The following is a 17,366-nucleotide window of genomic DNA, read 5'->3' as shown; positions in this document are numbered from 1 at the left end:
TTGCAAAGGCCTTAGCAAAGGTAAATTTAAAATTTTATTGGAAAGGAGAATAGAAAAAAAAATTCGGATATATTCGAATAATTTTAACAAATCTCATAACCGGGACCATGGAAAAATTAATAATACATACTTTAAGTTTAAAAAAAACAATCTTTGGATTTGATTACTATTGAGATATTAAAAATCAAGAAAAGCGTAAAATCTTAACAAAATTTCGAATAAGTAACCACTCGCTCAGAATAGAAACTTCTGATAATTATCAAGTTGCAAAAATAGATTAAGGATAAGTTAAGGATGTAGACCTAGGGTAAGGGAGATAACTCTTGAAGTCAGTGATATGTTTGTATCATATTCAATTTCACCAAAGGCTATCAAGCTTTCATTTGACATGGGATGAAATTAATCTAAGTTACTTTGATGTTTACATGACATTGATGTAAAATGCTGTTACAAACGTTCCGATGATTTGTAAGGGTTGTGTCCCTTACCATACGTCTACCTCCTTAAAAGGAAAGAATCGAGATAGACATCACACGCTTAAATGCTGTGCTTAGATGGTTAACATAAAATATTTGATTTAAATTCACCATTCTGATAACGAATGACTTTCAATATATCTTTAAAAATCACACAAAAACTCTCGTGGCACATATCATAGCAGTTCGCCAGTTTGCGTAATATTCGGGTTAGTCGGTTTAATATATGGAATACTAAAGTGAATTAACACAAAAATCTCCGACGTCCTGCAGATTTGTACTACAAACTATTATAGTTGACCATTTCCAGTTTCTAAATTTTCGAAATTCAATCAAGCAAACTCAAGGTCGAGAAAAGAAAGAAAAACTAGAAAACTAACAAATCATTCAAACTTGAGCCACAGTCTTTGAAACCAATCCTGTCCTGAAATACAAGTACCTTTCATCTGGCTACAACTATTTCTCTCTTGATAGTTTATATAGCTCAAGTGTAATGATTGGCTCAAGTGTTACATATTGTTGTATAGACACCTATATGGATACATCAGGATACTTTCTGGGGTTAAGTCACTCAGGAAGTTTTTAACGGCATTGACTACCCTGACGGGTCTCGCACGGACGGCCCAATTTGGTGGGCTTTAAATAAGTCATCATAATGATTATATTTGTTTATTTTTAAACTGTGCAGACTTTGCCAAAAAAAAAACCAAAACAAAACAAAACAAAAACAAACCAAGAAAAAAAGAACGGGCAAAAAATACCTTTTTTTTAACGAAATCACCGCCCTTTTTGTAAATATTTAGATCCGCACCGCATGAAATTTGAAGACAGCTTTATCGATTGATGACTATTCATAACCTCACAGGGTTTTCCTTCCTAGCTTAACTAGTTAAACATCAAATGGTTTATTAAACGACTACATGTTCATTCGTATAAATGCATAGAAATGATAAGAGTTTAGAGGGTAACCATTTCACCCTGCAATTTCACAATGGATCGTTGTTAATTCAAACATGCAGGGACTTTATATTCTATATATAATATATAATAGCAATGTCAAGTCCCTGTTCAAACCAAATTAATTTATCAGCATATTTTAGTTCTGTATCAATTTTATTCTGTACAAAATACGCCGATTAATTTATTTGGTTTGAACAGAGACTTGACGTTTCCATTAATTATCATATGAAGTTTAATTATCAAGAAGTGTATACTAAAGTTGTATACTAAAGTTGTTTATTTGTTTTGTTTATTGACGTAATTAACATGGAATTAAACTTTATATTTTAGAAAATAAATGTCATGGGACATAAATGTTAAAACTTTGCATTTGATTCTTAATGGGGTAATTCAATTCCCGTGGCAGTGTAAGATATAGTTGCGGATGCTAAAAGGCTTTCTAAATCTATAATAGGCTCCGGTGACTGCTATATCAATTCAATCTTCGATCAGAATTGATAAAAATGAGTTGATAAATGCCTTGAACTCCCTGTCTAAAATCTCCGAATTTTCTTATAAGACTGTGCGAATGAGATCTCCAAGACATACTGTTCCCGTTCGTATGAGATTGGCGTCCTATCTTGAGTTTAATGTTCTGCGTGCAGGGAACTGGCATTTACAAATAGGAATCAACGGGGCAGACACATAAAATAGCATTGCGAAACTTTGATTCTTTTTAATTCTCACGCGTTCCACTACTTTTTAATTCTCGCGCGTTCCACTAACTATAATAAGAATGCCTTCTCCACTTACATGAAAAAGCAAGGTAGGATAGTGGCGCTTACTTGGTTTGACGTAGATAATTTTTTTATGCTTACACAAGTCATACGATTGTTTTATTCGATAAAAAAAATAAATGCAATGGAAATTCACATGTTACAGTTAATTAACATGGCATGTGTTGCAATACCCCGTCGTGAGTATGTAATGGTATTTCTTTTTTTTATTATCCATACCGATTCTATTAAATAACCTATCTGTCTGATATTGAAACAAAAAATGGTATCTAAATTTTTCATCTTATGGCTCATGGCAAATGTTGGATCCTGGTTCGGACATGCAGCACCTGTCGACGGAAAAGACGAAGGTACAGCATTTTCTGTAGACAACGAACAAAGAGCCGCAGATGAGTTACAGGACGAACTGAGTCGAGCTTTGGCGAAAATGTATATCGACCAACTAAATCCAAGAAATCTGAGCCTAGCTATGGTACAGAGTGTTGAAACTATGATGAGGATATCAAATAATCTTAACTTATCACTCGAAATTTTCAACGACAGACCATCTTCAGACCTCGACGAGATGACGGAATTCATTCGTGAGTACATGAAGTCATTTTCATTCCCGTAGTCTGTACTCAACTTATAAAATTACCAGCTTCGAACAGCGTTTGACATTCTGAAGTCATTCCAGACGCTGTAGCCAACCCGCTCAGAAAATGCAAAAATCTTGCAAACTCGGGGAAAAGTGAATATTTTTACACGACGTTGTCCAATGGTAAAACAATTTTTTACTTGTATCATGTCCGAGAATTTTGAATCGCCTGTCTGCAGCACGAGAATTTTGAATCGCCTGTCTGCAGCAATAAGTACAAATGTACATGTAAGAGCGGAAACGAACGTCAGCCGCTGTGTAAAGCTTGCTAAAATAATTCATGTTGTTTCAACGGGGGGGAGGGGGCATATCTTTTCCATAATATGTCTCCACTTGTTCCTAACTAAAACAGAAAATTGCGTTTCACCTATGACATGTTCATGACGTTCACTCAGCCCCTTATTTTAATTACCACTCTCTTATCTTTTTCTTTGTTGATTGCAGTCCGATTTGATTTAAAATATATGAGTCCAATCCACCCTTATTTATTTTTAAAGCGTGAACGAAGCTTGAAAAGTTTGTGACAGACTGTTTGCCCTCTATCCATCGTTCGACCGTCAAATCTTTGTTTTTTAATATGCGGTATTAAATTTTTTAAATCATTCCGACTTCTAAAAAAATCTTATACACGTATAACAAATAAAAACAAATCGAAGCTGTAGGTTGACCAACGATCTATGTAATTTTATTTAACGATCTACTGATGTTGCTAAGGGAACACAAAGTTCGTTTGGACTTTTTTAATGCATCAATTTTGATATACATGTATAGTTCAGGGGCGGATCCAGGATTTGAGTTTAGGGGGGGGCGTAAGTTGAATTAAATGCCGTGCAAAGCAAGGCAAAAAATATTATGGGGTGAAACTTGTGGTGAAAATTTGTTTCTTACCGATTTAGGGGGGGCGTACGCCTGGTACGCCAGTCCTTGGATCTGCGCCTGTACTTAGAGAATTCCACAGTTCATTCAAAACGTGCATAGGGAGGATTCGAAATTTTTTTTCATTATAGACGGTCATGGTATAATATCCCATTACTTTTTAAAAACTCTCAATATTTGCTTTCACTAGTGTTTATAATTATTTTTGTATACAATCGTAAGCATCAACAAAAAAATTGTAAAAGCTTAGTGCCCATTACGACGAACCGACGGAATAGCCATACGCTTGTCTGTTCGTCCGTGGTCCCTAGCTACAATGTATATGACTTGTGTACAAGTACACATCTCCTCTGAAACCGTTAGTCTGGTGCCTCCAATATCTAAAAACAATTGTTTTGAATACTATGTTTAGATTATGATACTTAGTTCAAATGAATAATATCATCCTGGTGTGACAGCTTCATTATTGTTGATAGATTATAACCGGATTTAAGTTTACTCATTTGCAATATGGCGGGTGTCACTGGCGGTACAGGACATGGTTACCGTTCCGACGCACCTGATGTCACTCTCGGTTTTTGTGGGAGTTTATATTGCTAATGCTTTAGTTTTCCACGTGACGTCTTGTTTCCCTTATCTTTAGCTTTTTTATGTGCAATTTTTTTTTCATTGTTTATGTAGATTGTCTCTATTTCATGTGTTCATTTTAGGCCATTTTTTTTTATTTTTGCGTATTTGAATCATCCCACTGATGACGCTTCGATAATTTTTTGTCGGCATTTCATATTGACGCATGCGCATCTCCTCACAAACCGCTTGAACTGTAAAGAAATACAGATATACCATAATTTTCGTAGGAAGCGCGCATGATCGTCGATAAGCTATATTTGGTATTTCAGGAATTGAGGCATGCAAGATTCACCATGGAGAATCAGACGTTCAATGCCCTCCCCCTACAGACCTTAAACAGTGTTATTACCAGATTAATAAACCATTGAAAGGGTATGCTGGTCTACAGTGCAGAACACAATGTGATATAATGCGGTGTTCCGAAGTGGTAAGATATAGGTTCAGAGAAGCCACGAATGCAAGGGACCATTTCATATATTCATTGAAAAACTTTTGTTTTATCTTTTAAATGTTAAAACAAAATTATATCCTTATACTATATGTCATGAAGATGTGAAAAGGAAACATGATTTAAACAATGCATATAACATGTTATTGCAATAAAAAAAAAATAAGTTAGGTTTTGAATTTAAATTTTGGAAAAAAACCTTTAAACATTATTTTCATTGTGTTGAAAACAAATTAAGACTTTCAGAATGTTATTGGAAAAGTTTGTGTCCTATTGCATTTTGCACCGGTCCTACCCCACTTCCCACAATAACTAGGACAAAGATTCTCTGTACAAAACATCTTTTAAATGTATCATAAAAAAAACTTTATGACTTAAATTTCAATGGTTTCAAAACGTTTTCTTTGTCACAATTACCTCTAAACTTCATGTTACCTTATAGATTAATTTTCCTTTTCTATTTTTTTTTCATTTTGAAATTGCCAGGGTGACGGCATCAAATTAATGTTTTTTGCATTCTACATTAATCATTTACCTTATATTATTGTAACATGCAAACATACCATTAGTACATGTACAGAGCACAGACAGTCTAAAATGTTGATGCATGATCGTCCGGGACACGGACCAGACAGGAACAGAAAAAATGGCTATGGGAATGTCTCAAATATTCGTTTCATATTTTGCTTTAATTTCGAGACGGCAAAAACGGATGGGAGTGGGCAGTAGGACAGAGTAGAAAAGTGGCAATAAAGATAGTGAATTTTTTACCTATCCATTTTTTTTTTTAATTTAGGGAGGGAAGTTTGATATATTGAAAAGAGACAGAAATCGGAGGGAAGTGGGATGAAAGGGTAAGTGGATACTGCTGTGCATGTCCACCCCAGCGTTCCGGATGAAGTTTTACATCGGACGTCCCCACTGATCATCCATATTTTACTCAATTTGTCTCATTCGCGTTACATAACTGTAGATGGACACTTTAAGATCAGGAACCATTTTCAATTTAAAGTCCTTTTTCCTTTAATGTTTACAGCCACAAGATGAAATTGTCGAGGAAGAGAACAGCGATGATTCCCTTCAAGGAGCGGAAAAACAACGAACAAGACGGGAAGTGAAGTCTGAAAACAAACTGGAACACGAGATAGCGATAAAATCAGCACTCTCTGTTATCAGAGAGAATATGTATCTAGAGGCTGGTCAAATGAAGGTCAATGTCACGGGCATTGCGCCGGATGAGGATACTGATCTTAAAGTTTTGGAAGCTATAAAGGAAACTTTTTCCAGCAAGTTTATGACTGAGGATAACGGTAAGGAAGAGGAGTTTGAAGAGGAAAACGTCCCAGATATTCTTGAAAGTGCAAACGACGGAAAGATCGACGAAGCAGTCAGTGATATTTTGGCAAGCCCTGTTGGAGAGAAATAAATAAAAAAGGACTTTAAACGTTCCTTGTAGATACAATAAATTTCATTGACATAAAGATTGCTTTAGTCATCGTTTTTTTGTCTAGCCGTTTTGGAATTTATTCCGTCTTTATTAATATCAATAAATGATTTGATATCAATAACATAACATTATATGTCGTCATTGCTCATGAGATAACTAAATGGTGCCATCATTTAGTGGAAGAATCAGCATGATTTTATGAACTCATCTTGAATAGATTTATTTACGTTCTTGCAATTTTGAACTAGACAAAACAAAAGCAGTTAGTTGGTATTTTTTTTTTTAACAAACCATCGACATTCCGGTAGCTAGGTTGTGCACGCTATACTCGCCGACCAATTTCTTTGTTCAAGATCAGGAAACAGAACTCCAAGGGTCGAAATAACGACCGCAAAATGGTTTGATTGAAAGTGAACAAGAGAATTATCGATTTTGTGAATCCATTTTTGATAGGTTTCGTATTCCATTTTGCGGACAGTTAAGTCTATCGCGGTAGTGTTCGGCAAAAAAAAAAATAACAAAAAAAAAATAAATAAATAAATAGATAAAAAACCTGATGACTACAATTTGTCATAACATGAATTCCTAACGGTATGTTTCTCCGTGTGGTTATATTACATCACACAAAGTTTCATAACAATGCCGCAAATCTGTCTGACGGACAGTCGGAAAGTCAGACAAGCTAAAACCTATATACCCCCAAACTTCGATTGAGTTGGAGGTATAAAATAGGAGATAAAATAGGACATTTAATTATACCCGCCACGCTGCACAACAACCACTTAAAATGGCCACAACTTTTTTTGTATAAATGATCCGATAAATATCTTCAGAAGTTATTATCTGATAATATCTGATTGATGGACGGTAATCACGAAATTACTCGTCACTTCCTATGACGGGTATAACAAGAGGCCCTTAAGAGCCTGCTTTAATAGCTTTACATGCAAAACCTAAAAAATGGTCAAACATCTTTGACCAAATTTGAACAGATGGTGTTTGTCATAATACTGAACATTTAAACATTAATCATCATTCTACTTATTTTAACGGCATGTATAACATGCTAAAAGTGAAAAAAATCAATAAAAACAGATTTTCCCAAACTTGCAAAAATTATAGATCTTCACACACACACACATTGAAATACTGAACATTTTATCTTTTCACATTAATCATCAATTTGCGTCCGTTTTCTAATTGATAGGCAAAAACTGATAAAAACGTAAAAAATGACACTTTCAAGGGCCATAACTCCATGAAGGGTCAACAGATATTTTTGAAATTTGCACCACAAATAGATATTGCAATACTGAGCATTTTTTCAGTAACATTAATCATCAATCTGCTTTCGTTTCCGAAATAATAGACAAAAACTGCCAAAACGGTTAAATGAACAAAAAAGGACAATAACTCCAAAATAGTACATCGATTATCTTGAAATGTGCAGGGAAGATAGATCTCTTCGAGCCAAAGAGCCTAAGATGTCTCAGTTTTATTCTATCTGCAATTATGGATTTAAGATACAATCTAAACTATATGGTGATACCCCTGTGTTCTATTTTTAGTAAAAGTGGCCATGTTTTTTTGCCGAGGAATCATAACGGATACGATTTTGGGAGTAGAAATGCCAAGGATGATTGTCTCAAGTTTGATCAAATTCTGTTCAGTGGTTTCAGAAGTGGACGCCAAGTGACAAGAAAAGCTCACACGGCCTTGTAGACCAGGTGAGCTAAAAACCAGAAAGGCTTATTATGCCAATTCATAGAGAATTGTCACTTAGTATTGACCTGTTGTGTAAGTTATGACAGTGTATCTTATTCTAGAGAATCATCACCGAGTATTGACCTGTTGTGTAAGTTATGACAGTGTATCTTATTCTAGAGAATCATCACCGAGTATTGACCTGTTGTGTAAGTTATGACAGTGTATCTTATTCTACAGAATCGTCACTGAGTATAGACCTGTTGTGTCAGTTATGACAGTGTATCTTATTCTAGAGAATCGTCACTGAGTACAGACCTGTTGTGTCAGTTATGACAGTGTATCATATAATACAGAATTGTCACCGAGTATTGACCTGTTGTGTCAGTTACGACAGTGTATCATAAAAAGAGTTTTCAATGAGTTTTTACTTTTTGAATGATTTATGACAGTGTATCATATTCTAGAGAGTTTTCAATGAGTTTTGACCTTCTGTATCAGCCTTGACAATCTTATCAAACTTAGACCTATCTACCGTTTCATCCAGTCATTTCATGTAGGATCTAACAACACTTCATTCTACTTTCTGTTCAGATGACATTTCTGATCAACCAATCAGAATTTTGACAGCATTATTGAAAGGAAAAAAAAACTGAAGATTCTGAAAAGGTCATCTGAACAATAAGAAGAATGGATTTGTCTTAGATTCATTGTCCTATGACTGAATGAAACAAATGATAGTCTAATTTTAATGAGATTGCAGTAATGACAGCGTATAATATTCTGCAGAATAGCCACCAAGTTTTGACATTTATTGAAATTAATCTTTTCAATGCAATAGAGTTGAATACACTGGGCTTTTTTACCTTAGAAAAAATGTTACAAGAGCAACAGATACCTTCATATTTGTGGGCACTATAAAAAATAGAAAGAAAGAAAAAATTTGAATACATTTATTACGAGCCTTTTGGGCAACATGGTTACCTAGGTTACACCAGTAAACAATCTGCTGTACACAATTCTATAAATACTCATGACAGAAAACATGCATACAAAAAAATACCCATAATTCCAACTTTCATGATGACCGAGTCACCGAAATGTTTAATGATTAGGCACAAGTAAGTGCATAACACAAGAACATAATGAAGAATGAATAAAAATGAAATTAAACCCTGATTTACAAACAAACCTTCTGCAAGGAAACAATGATAAGTGCTTGATGAGATAAATCATTTGAAATAAACACTAACAATTTGAGGTCTAAAAGGGAAAAAAATAATAATAATAAAAAAAATTATAATAATAAAAAAAAAAATAAAAAATAAAAAAATGAAAATTATCATTATGTGTAGAAGACAAAATGTAAGTACTGTACCTTAAACATTCTGTATATAGACCCTTTTGCATTAACTGCTAGGTAGTTAATGAGTATTCTTAATATATACTGCAGCAAGGGAAAATCTTGTTTTATCCCAAGCCCTACCCTGCAGAAGTTTATGTCACACATATGCTCATCACCCACCCTGCAGTTAACACAAGTGTCTATTTGAACTCTATAAAAACCTGATAAATGCCATTTTAGATAATAGTCAAATCAGTACCATTGAATGATTAAACTACTACGTAATGATACTTTGGGGTTCAACAAGATTGTTATATGAAGCCATATATCCCCTCCACAAGTGAAATAGGAAGAAACAGATAAGCAGAGTAATGTCATAAAATACCGTACATACAGTTTCTATAATATTCATCAAAATCTGATAGTTAATATTAGTGGACGTTTATCCATTAAGTGCCTGTACAAACAGACAGACAAGAAAGACATACACACACGGACCACTACTACATCACTCTTCCAACTTTATGCAGCAGGGTACAAATATATATATACTAAACTATCTAGCTACAAAGGGAAATAACTTGCAACTGTTTTTGTAATCAGAAGTTCACAGTAAATTTATTATATGAATAAACCAGAAAAAAAAACAGTTCTGATAATACAATTAAGTACCAGTCCATATAAAATTCAGACACTGCCCATGGAAAAGTGATTCATGGTAAAGAAAAACCCATAGATCAGATGATGCTTTTCGATCTATATATGCTATATTTTCATGTGGTCAATAGTCCTTTCTGTATCTACATGTAGATATATGCTTTTGAGAAAAACACACCTTGACCTCCCACTGTAATCAACCAAATCAAGGACCATAACTCTTGCATAGTGCTGATTTCATGTACAATGTATATAAATTTTATCTTAAAAGCACAACCCCCAAATGAAAAAACTGAGGCTAGCTATGTGATCTATAAGGGTTTCTGAACAAGAAATCAAAGTTAATTTGGTGGGTTTTTGACATGCATGAATCACCTCCTGTAGGCTTTTTATAAAGGCTGATACTTAAATCACTAGCCTTCTGATTACAGCACAGAATAATAGTAAAACTAGCATAAGTATTGAAAGTTCAAAAATAAAGAAAATAAACTTCAAAAGCACAACCTTTAAGGAAAAAAATAATAATGAACTAAAATATTTCTTTCATGCTGATGCAAATTTATTCAATTTCATGGAGAACATCAAGTAATTCTTAGAGACATGTCTCATTATGGGATACATTGGTAGAATTCAAGGTGAGGGGACCTGCCCTCGCTCTTTTACTTGAAAAATTTTGGTTGATTAAATAGAAAATCACTGGAAATCACAGAAGTGAGCTCCTTCTTAGGTCGGTCAGAGGGCATCCTTTCTGAATTTCTTGATCCATTACCAAGTAGCTTTTAAAGAGGATGCTGTTCAACCATGGGTAGGTCTTCATTACTTATCAGAATTTAATATGAAAAAGTACTAGCAGAGTATAATAGCAAGTCATAATACCATTTAAAGAAAGTCCATTAACAGGCTTGAAAAAAAAAAGACATTTTGAGAGAGTTTCATAGCACAACCCAGGCTGAAACTGTTGTGTCTCTTATCTCAAGGCTGAAACCATTAACTGTCTCCTTTATCTCAAAGCTGAAACCGTAAGTTGTCTCCCCTATCTCAAGGCTGAAACCATTAGTTGTCTCCCTTATTTCAAGGCTAAAACCACAAGTTGTCTCCCGTATCTCAAAGCAGAAACCGTATGTTGTCTCCCTTATCTCAAGGTTGAAACCATAAGTTGTCTCCCTTATCTAAAGGCTAAAACCATAAGTTGTCTCCCATATCACTGGTTCAAATTACCAAAAACACAGACAAAAAAGAACAATGATAGGACACATGGAAACTGGTTCATTAATTGTATACCAGATGATAGTTAAAATTTAGGTGTAAAATCTTAATGCAAAACAAGGTGACCACTTTAACCAGATATTTTGGTAACTTATGACCCCCAAAATCTGCTGCAGATATACATGTATGGATGATACATCAAATTGTATAAGAATTTTCTCCCCTGAGAGGATCAATTATCCAGTCCAATGTGTGGTTTTAAGATAATCTAGTATCTACCAAATGATTAAAAAGAAAACAACAACAAATTTGTAAAATGTTTTCATTCAGACACCTTTTTATAATGTGCACATTAATGGAATCTGCTTGATGCTTTATGATAATACAGTCCAGCTTCACAAAGGTCACCAGTCAGGTGAACATGTTGTTATCACGAGGAGACTATATCTATTCAGTCTGACTTGATCCTGATTTTTAAGGCAGTTTTCACTTGTAATGAACAATAAAATTTTCAAATCGTCTATGGTATCAAAGTTAAGTTGATTTTATCCTGAATTTTAACTATTATGCATTTGATTTTAGAAGCAATATTCAGTTTTTTACTGGTACGATAAAATATTTGACCTGATGAATAGATTATAATAAAAATTACTAATAGAAATATGTGCTACATGTATAAAAATTAAAAGACACATTAATATGATCCAAAAACAAGAGGCTCTCAAGAGCTGAATTGCTCACCTGGTTAAAAATAGCTTTAAACAGTTAAATACTGGTACATGCAAAACCTAAATTTGCACAGATGATATTTGTCATGATACCGAACATTTACACATTAATCATCATTCTACTTATGTTAACTGAATAACATGCTAAAGGTGAAAAATATTGTAAAAAAACAGACTTATCCCAAACTTGCACCAATTATAGATCCTTTCATACTTATCTATATTTTTAAAATTTTCATTAATTATCAATCTGTTATTGTCTGTTAACAACAGGCAAAAACAGTGAATAGAGTCAAAATATCACATTGTGCGGCCATCACTCCAAGAAGTGTCTGTAGATTACTCTGAAGAACATTAGATACTGAAATACTGAACATTTTATTTTCTAAATAATAGGCAAAAACTGCCACCAAAAAAGTAAAATTTGCAAAAAAGGCAATGACTCTACAATTAGTAAATCTATAATATTGAAATTTCAGGGAAGATAGATTTTTTTGTACCAAAAAACCTAAGATCTCTCAGATTTCTTCCATATCTTATGTTTTTTTGAAATATAAACAAGAATTTATGGTAGTACCCCTATCTTCTAACTTTAGTACAAGTTTTTTTTTTTATCAAGGGACTACAACAGATATAATTTTAAGAGTAGACATGCCAAGGATGATTATCACTTAAGTTTATTAAAATCTGTTCAGTGGTTTCAGAGGGGAAGATTTTTAAAGAAAAGTTAACAACAGACGACAGACAACAACGGACACACAGTGATGAGAAGAGTTAAAAAATAACAAGCATTTATAATGAATAAAACACTGCTGTGTGCATATAAAATAAAACATTTAAGAATGTTTGCTGCTTATGATCAGCCATTTTTGTTTAGACTCCTCTGGTTGCTTAGTGACTCCCAATTACTTTTCCACAATTTCTTTAATTATTTGAGAAGTTTATAAGAAATCCTTGTTATTCCATGGATTTAAACAATAACATCTACAAAGGCAAAACCTACTGAAAATCAAAGAAATTCTTTTCCCGCCAAAATTTTAAACGCTTTTATCTCAAAAACATTCACAATGACACAACAATTTTTATTTACTTATAATGTAGTAGTATGACAAAAGAAGACTAACAACCAGCGAACATCCTTAATACCAAATATAATTCTAAAACACGCAAGATTGGTATAACTAACTGCCACTTTACTTCAGGTAAAAAATAATACAAAAAAATTGAGAACAAAAAATACAACCTTTTATACATTTAATGCCATTGTTTCAATCCAACAGTGTTAACAGTCATCTTTGTAAGAATCAGGCAAATTTGGAAAAATCAGAAACATGCATGTCAAAAACCTACCTATCTGACAATATAATTTCACTCAAGAATGATTATTCTATTTGAGAAGACCATATTTGATCTCTGCATCATTGACTTTGATCAGAAGTTTTTTTGATAGTATGTTAGAAAAGAGATGTTTTAGACAGAGTTATCTGCCCTTGAAATGTTCGTTTTCAGTGCATTTCAATGAAATTATAACTCCATTTGCCAAAATGATATGGAAAATCTTGTGTCTTTTCCCCTTGATTCTGACAAAATAGTCAACTTACACTTTCAAAATGGTTTCTTTTTCACACCATGACACTTAAGCACATATATTAGATGGGTCTCAGACTGAACCACCATGACTTTGAAACCTTGTCATGACAAATCTGTAAAAAGACACATGTGAAAAAATATGACAGCATATTCTAGAATATCCAAGCATACACCCACTGACTCTTAATATGCAGGGCATGCAATTAGAAGTTTCACCTTTGACCTTTAAACAAATGAATATTTTTTGGTACCAAAACTAACTCAAACAGGCAAGAAGGACACATGTCCTACCTCAAATCCTTAATGATATGAAATACACGCCCTACAACATTGAGACAAAAAGACAAATTACAGAACTTTTACTTGTGTATTTTAAAAGGGAATTTTAATTAACTGCCAAATTCCCATCCTTGTCTGCCCCTAAGAGTTCTATCTTTAAAAGACTGACAAGGTTTCCAGGTCAGTTCCAGATTTGTTTTCTCAATTTGACATAATTGTAGTTAAGAGGAAAGAAAGCTTCATCCTCATATGTTAATTTCATAAAAAAAAGTTAAAACTTAAAATAAAACCATTATAACGTCTATATAAATATCTAGAGAAATAGTTAAGAAGCCATTGATCAACTCAAAGAAATCTTATTAAGGGAAAAAACTCAAACATCTTAGGGACACAGACAGACAAACAGACAAATGTTAATCCATATGCCCTGTTTCAAATGAGCAGTGATGACAATACAGTGCATAATTCCAAAGTACAATAGTTAAGAAGCCCAGATTCCACTGCCTTTTTATGAAGGCAGGGACAAATTTCACAGCAAACACAATATATGGCCATTACTTTTATATAAATATTCCCAGAGACAAATCAACCACTGAGAAAATTAAAGTAACAATACAGAGTCACACCATTCAATTGTAAAGGGGAAGGACAACTAGATTTTGCTCAAATAAAAGAAGAGTCTAATCGAAATTTTGTTCTAGACTTACCAATAATCAGTAGTTTGCATTCCAAAAAAATGTAATTTCCCATAGAATGAATTATACTGCAAAATTCAAGCTCTAACCCTCCTAACAATTGAAAGGTACAATTCCTATGGATAGCTACTCTTTTTATAAAACTATGGGAGGTAACTCCCATTGGTGTCACACAATTATCTCCCTTTTTGATCAAGGGAAATAACTAAAATAATATGATTATGTGTCATTATCCAATGAGATGAGGCAGCATTTCACAAGGTAGTCTCCGTGTCCCTGAGTTGAAGAGGTTACTGTGATTCGCAGCAGAGGTAGTAATGTGAGGTAACTATGGTTACCAAAGTTCAAAGGTAAGTTTTTTTTCCAAAGTTAACAGATTTAGAGGTTGAACAATCAAAATTTCTGAAAGGTAGTCAAACAATGTTTATATCAATGTTTACATAAATGATGACACAAAAATACAGAGTAATGGTCTAATATGGGCTGCTAATCTAATGTAATCAGTTTATGGATTGATCAATGAAATTTAGAATGAACAGTGGAGTCCCTGGATGACACCTTCACAAGTGTAAGATATCAAGCATTTCTAAGCTTATGTCAAGAAAGCAAACATTGTTTTAATTATTGATTATATAGCTTACCAAATGTATGCAAAATTGTTTAAAATTGATATTTTTCTTTACTGGAGTACCATTCACATGATATGCAAATAAAACATACGTACTGTGAATATAATTTTATACAGAAAAAAATCCATATCCAGGAAAAGGGGACATGAACTAACATGCCTTCAGACTTAACAGCAAAAATAATTGTTAGCCATTCTTCAACTTGTCTTTTTAATAAACAGAATTACAGTAAAGTGTTGTATGATTCTTGATGAGATTCATGAACATGTGACAATCATGTGACAAATGAGATGATCATGTGATGCACCAGCTATTTTTATGGCCTGGACATGTTGTATTAAAAGCTGCCATCTCCACCATTCAAAACACATGTGGAATATCATGACACAAATATACACAAAAGACAAGGGGAAAAGAATAGACTTGAAAGGGGCTCAACCCGTGGCAGCATCCACTTCATTTCAAGAAGGGGCTAAAATATGATTTCTTAAATTCATAATGTTGATTTTGTTACTTTAAGTTTCTCTGTATATATTCGAAACGATTGCTCTTCCTGGTAATGTGAGTTCCAGTCAAGTTATTTTCCTTTTTATTCAAAATTATGTCTTAGCATCCCTATAGAAACAAATGGTTGCTCCCTAAGAATTCTACCTCAACAAAGATGACAAATCTATCTCTGTTTCAAGTCTATCCTTTCAGCTAGTTCCCCCAATAATCTTCAACAGTGGAATTGGTGTTACTATCTAGCTTATAAAATATATACCAACTCAGCCCAGGCACCACAAAAGATGAAAAAGCATTTAAAGTCTGAGAACATTCTTAGTCATCAATCCCAAGACTTTCTATGGAGTTATCATGGAAGTTATGAATAACCTCAGGGTTAAGCATTTTTAAAGTTTTGTGGAACCCAGGCCTGACATACAAATTCTTACACATTACATATGCATTACATCAGACTAAAGCCTTGGCACATATAAATTACACTACATATTATCTATAGCCATATCCACTTGTAGACATCGGGCAATGTATATTTGAAGGCGATATATTAAGTGCTCTCATTTAAGGAGGTAGACCTAAGGTAAGGGACATAATTCTTGAAATCAGTGATGTTTGTATCATATTCAACTTCACCATGGCCTATCAAGCTTTCATTTGAAACAGAATGAAATCAGTCCAAGTTACTTTGATGCTTACATGAGATTGATGTAAAATGCTGAATACAAACGTTCTAATGATTTGTAACAGTTGTGTCCCTTACTCTATGTCTACCTCCTTAAGCCACTAGTTGATAATTAAATTTCCTGCCATTATATATTAACAAAGTCGTACAAAATTTTCATGGAAGAAACTGATTCTCCACCAGTAAAGTCTTGACAATCTTGATTATGAAATTTACATTTTAACATGCTCACTAAAGCCCTTTATTTGAGTTCAGATGGAAGAAATAATTCAACCCACTCATACCTGCAGGAAAATCTAAATATCTAAGGCTCAAGGTAGAAAGTGGAAATGAAAAAATAAATCTGATGTAATGTTTTATCTCTGATCCACTGTAATGAGGGAACTAACCTCCCTATAATTCTTTAAACATTCAAGAAAGGAAGCCTAATGTACAATAGCTCACTAAAAAACAAAAGAAAAACACGAACATTATTTTATATCTAGTTTCTAGATAAAATTAAGACATATATATTAACAATATTCTTCCCTGTGTAGTACACAACAAATCACTGTTGCTAGGCATTGACTCAGTATCTAAGCATCCACTGATAACAGATCTACTTCCATGGCAACACCTGACTTGACCCCTGACCTTTGAGGTAGATCTGAACTTGTGTCCAGGTTTGAGGTCGTAGCTTGTAACATTTTAGAGATCAGATCTCCGCTGTCTTTGAGGTCGATTTGACTACCCGCACTTTGACCTTGACCTTGAGAAGCACCACTGGCCTGAGAATTCCCAAATGGTTTGTGAATTTTTGAGGTAGAGGTATCAATATCATTAGAATTTCCTGAAGATTTTCTATCCTCATATTTGTAGCCTCTTTCTGAGTTAGTTTGAGGTAATGATCGGACATTCCCATCAGAATGACTGTGTGTGACAATACTGTCACTATTTTCCTCTTTATTCTCAGCCATATGACCTGCACTTCTGGAGGTAATCAATGCTGTACGCTCTCCGGCCTATAAAACAGAAGCAGATGAGTTATTATAAAATAAATAATAAAGCATTATAGTAGAAATTATGTAATGGTTACAAAGATACAGTAACCATGTATATGC

The 17,366-nt window shown here is 33.7% G+C and overlaps 2 protein-coding genes across 2 annotated transcripts in view; one reads left to right on the top strand and one right to left on the bottom strand.

Moving 5' to 3' along the window:
* Nucleotides 1-2,168: 2,168 nt before the first annotated feature.
* Nucleotides 2,169-6,251, top strand: LOC148597389 (uncharacterized). Its single transcript, XM_088563750.1, has 3 exons — nt 2,169-2,793; nt 4,625-4,782; nt 5,840-6,251. The coding sequence occupies exons 1-3, from the start codon at nt 2,475-2,477 to the stop codon at nt 6,227-6,229; spliced, it is 867 nt and encodes a 288-aa protein (XP_088419876.1). The 5' UTR covers nt 2,169-2,474; the 3' UTR covers nt 6,230-6,251.
* A 2,642-nt stretch (nt 6,252-8,893) lies between these two features.
* LOC148597388 (protogenin-like) overlaps nt 8,894-17,366 on the bottom strand; it is a 107,288-nt gene continuing 98,815 nt past the window's right edge. The window contains exon 21 of the mRNA XM_088563989.1: nt 8,894-17,267. Coding sequence (XP_088420115.1) covers nt 16,842-17,267 — 426 coding nt within the window. The 3' untranslated portion in view covers nt 8,894-16,841. The remainder of the gene's footprint in view (nt 17,268-17,366) is intronic.

This window comes from Perna viridis, chromosome 15 (genome assembly GCF_037379345.1).
Source record: "Perna viridis isolate PV_CMFRI_1.1 ecotype Kerala chromosome 15, ASM3737934v1, whole genome shotgun sequence".
Taxonomy (NCBI): domain Eukaryota; kingdom Metazoa; phylum Mollusca; class Bivalvia; order Mytilida; family Mytilidae; genus Perna; species Perna viridis.
Note: the sequence above shows the minus strand (reverse complement) of the source record. Positions and strands in the feature narration are given on the sequence as shown.

Bases quoted from the DNA above. Each gene is read 5' to 3' on its own strand.
- LOC148597389 (XM_088563750.1), top strand. From the start codon at position 2,475: ATGGTATCTAAATTTTTCATCTTATGGCTCATGGCAAATGTTGGATCC. The intron at 2,794-4,624 runs GTGAGTACATGA...TTGGTATTTCAG, and splicing joins CGAGATGACGGAATTCATTC to GAATTGAGGCATGCAAGATT. The intron at 4,783-5,839 runs GTAAGATATAGG...TAATGTTTACAG, and splicing joins TAATGCGGTGTTCCGAAGTG to CCACAAGATGAAATTGTCGA.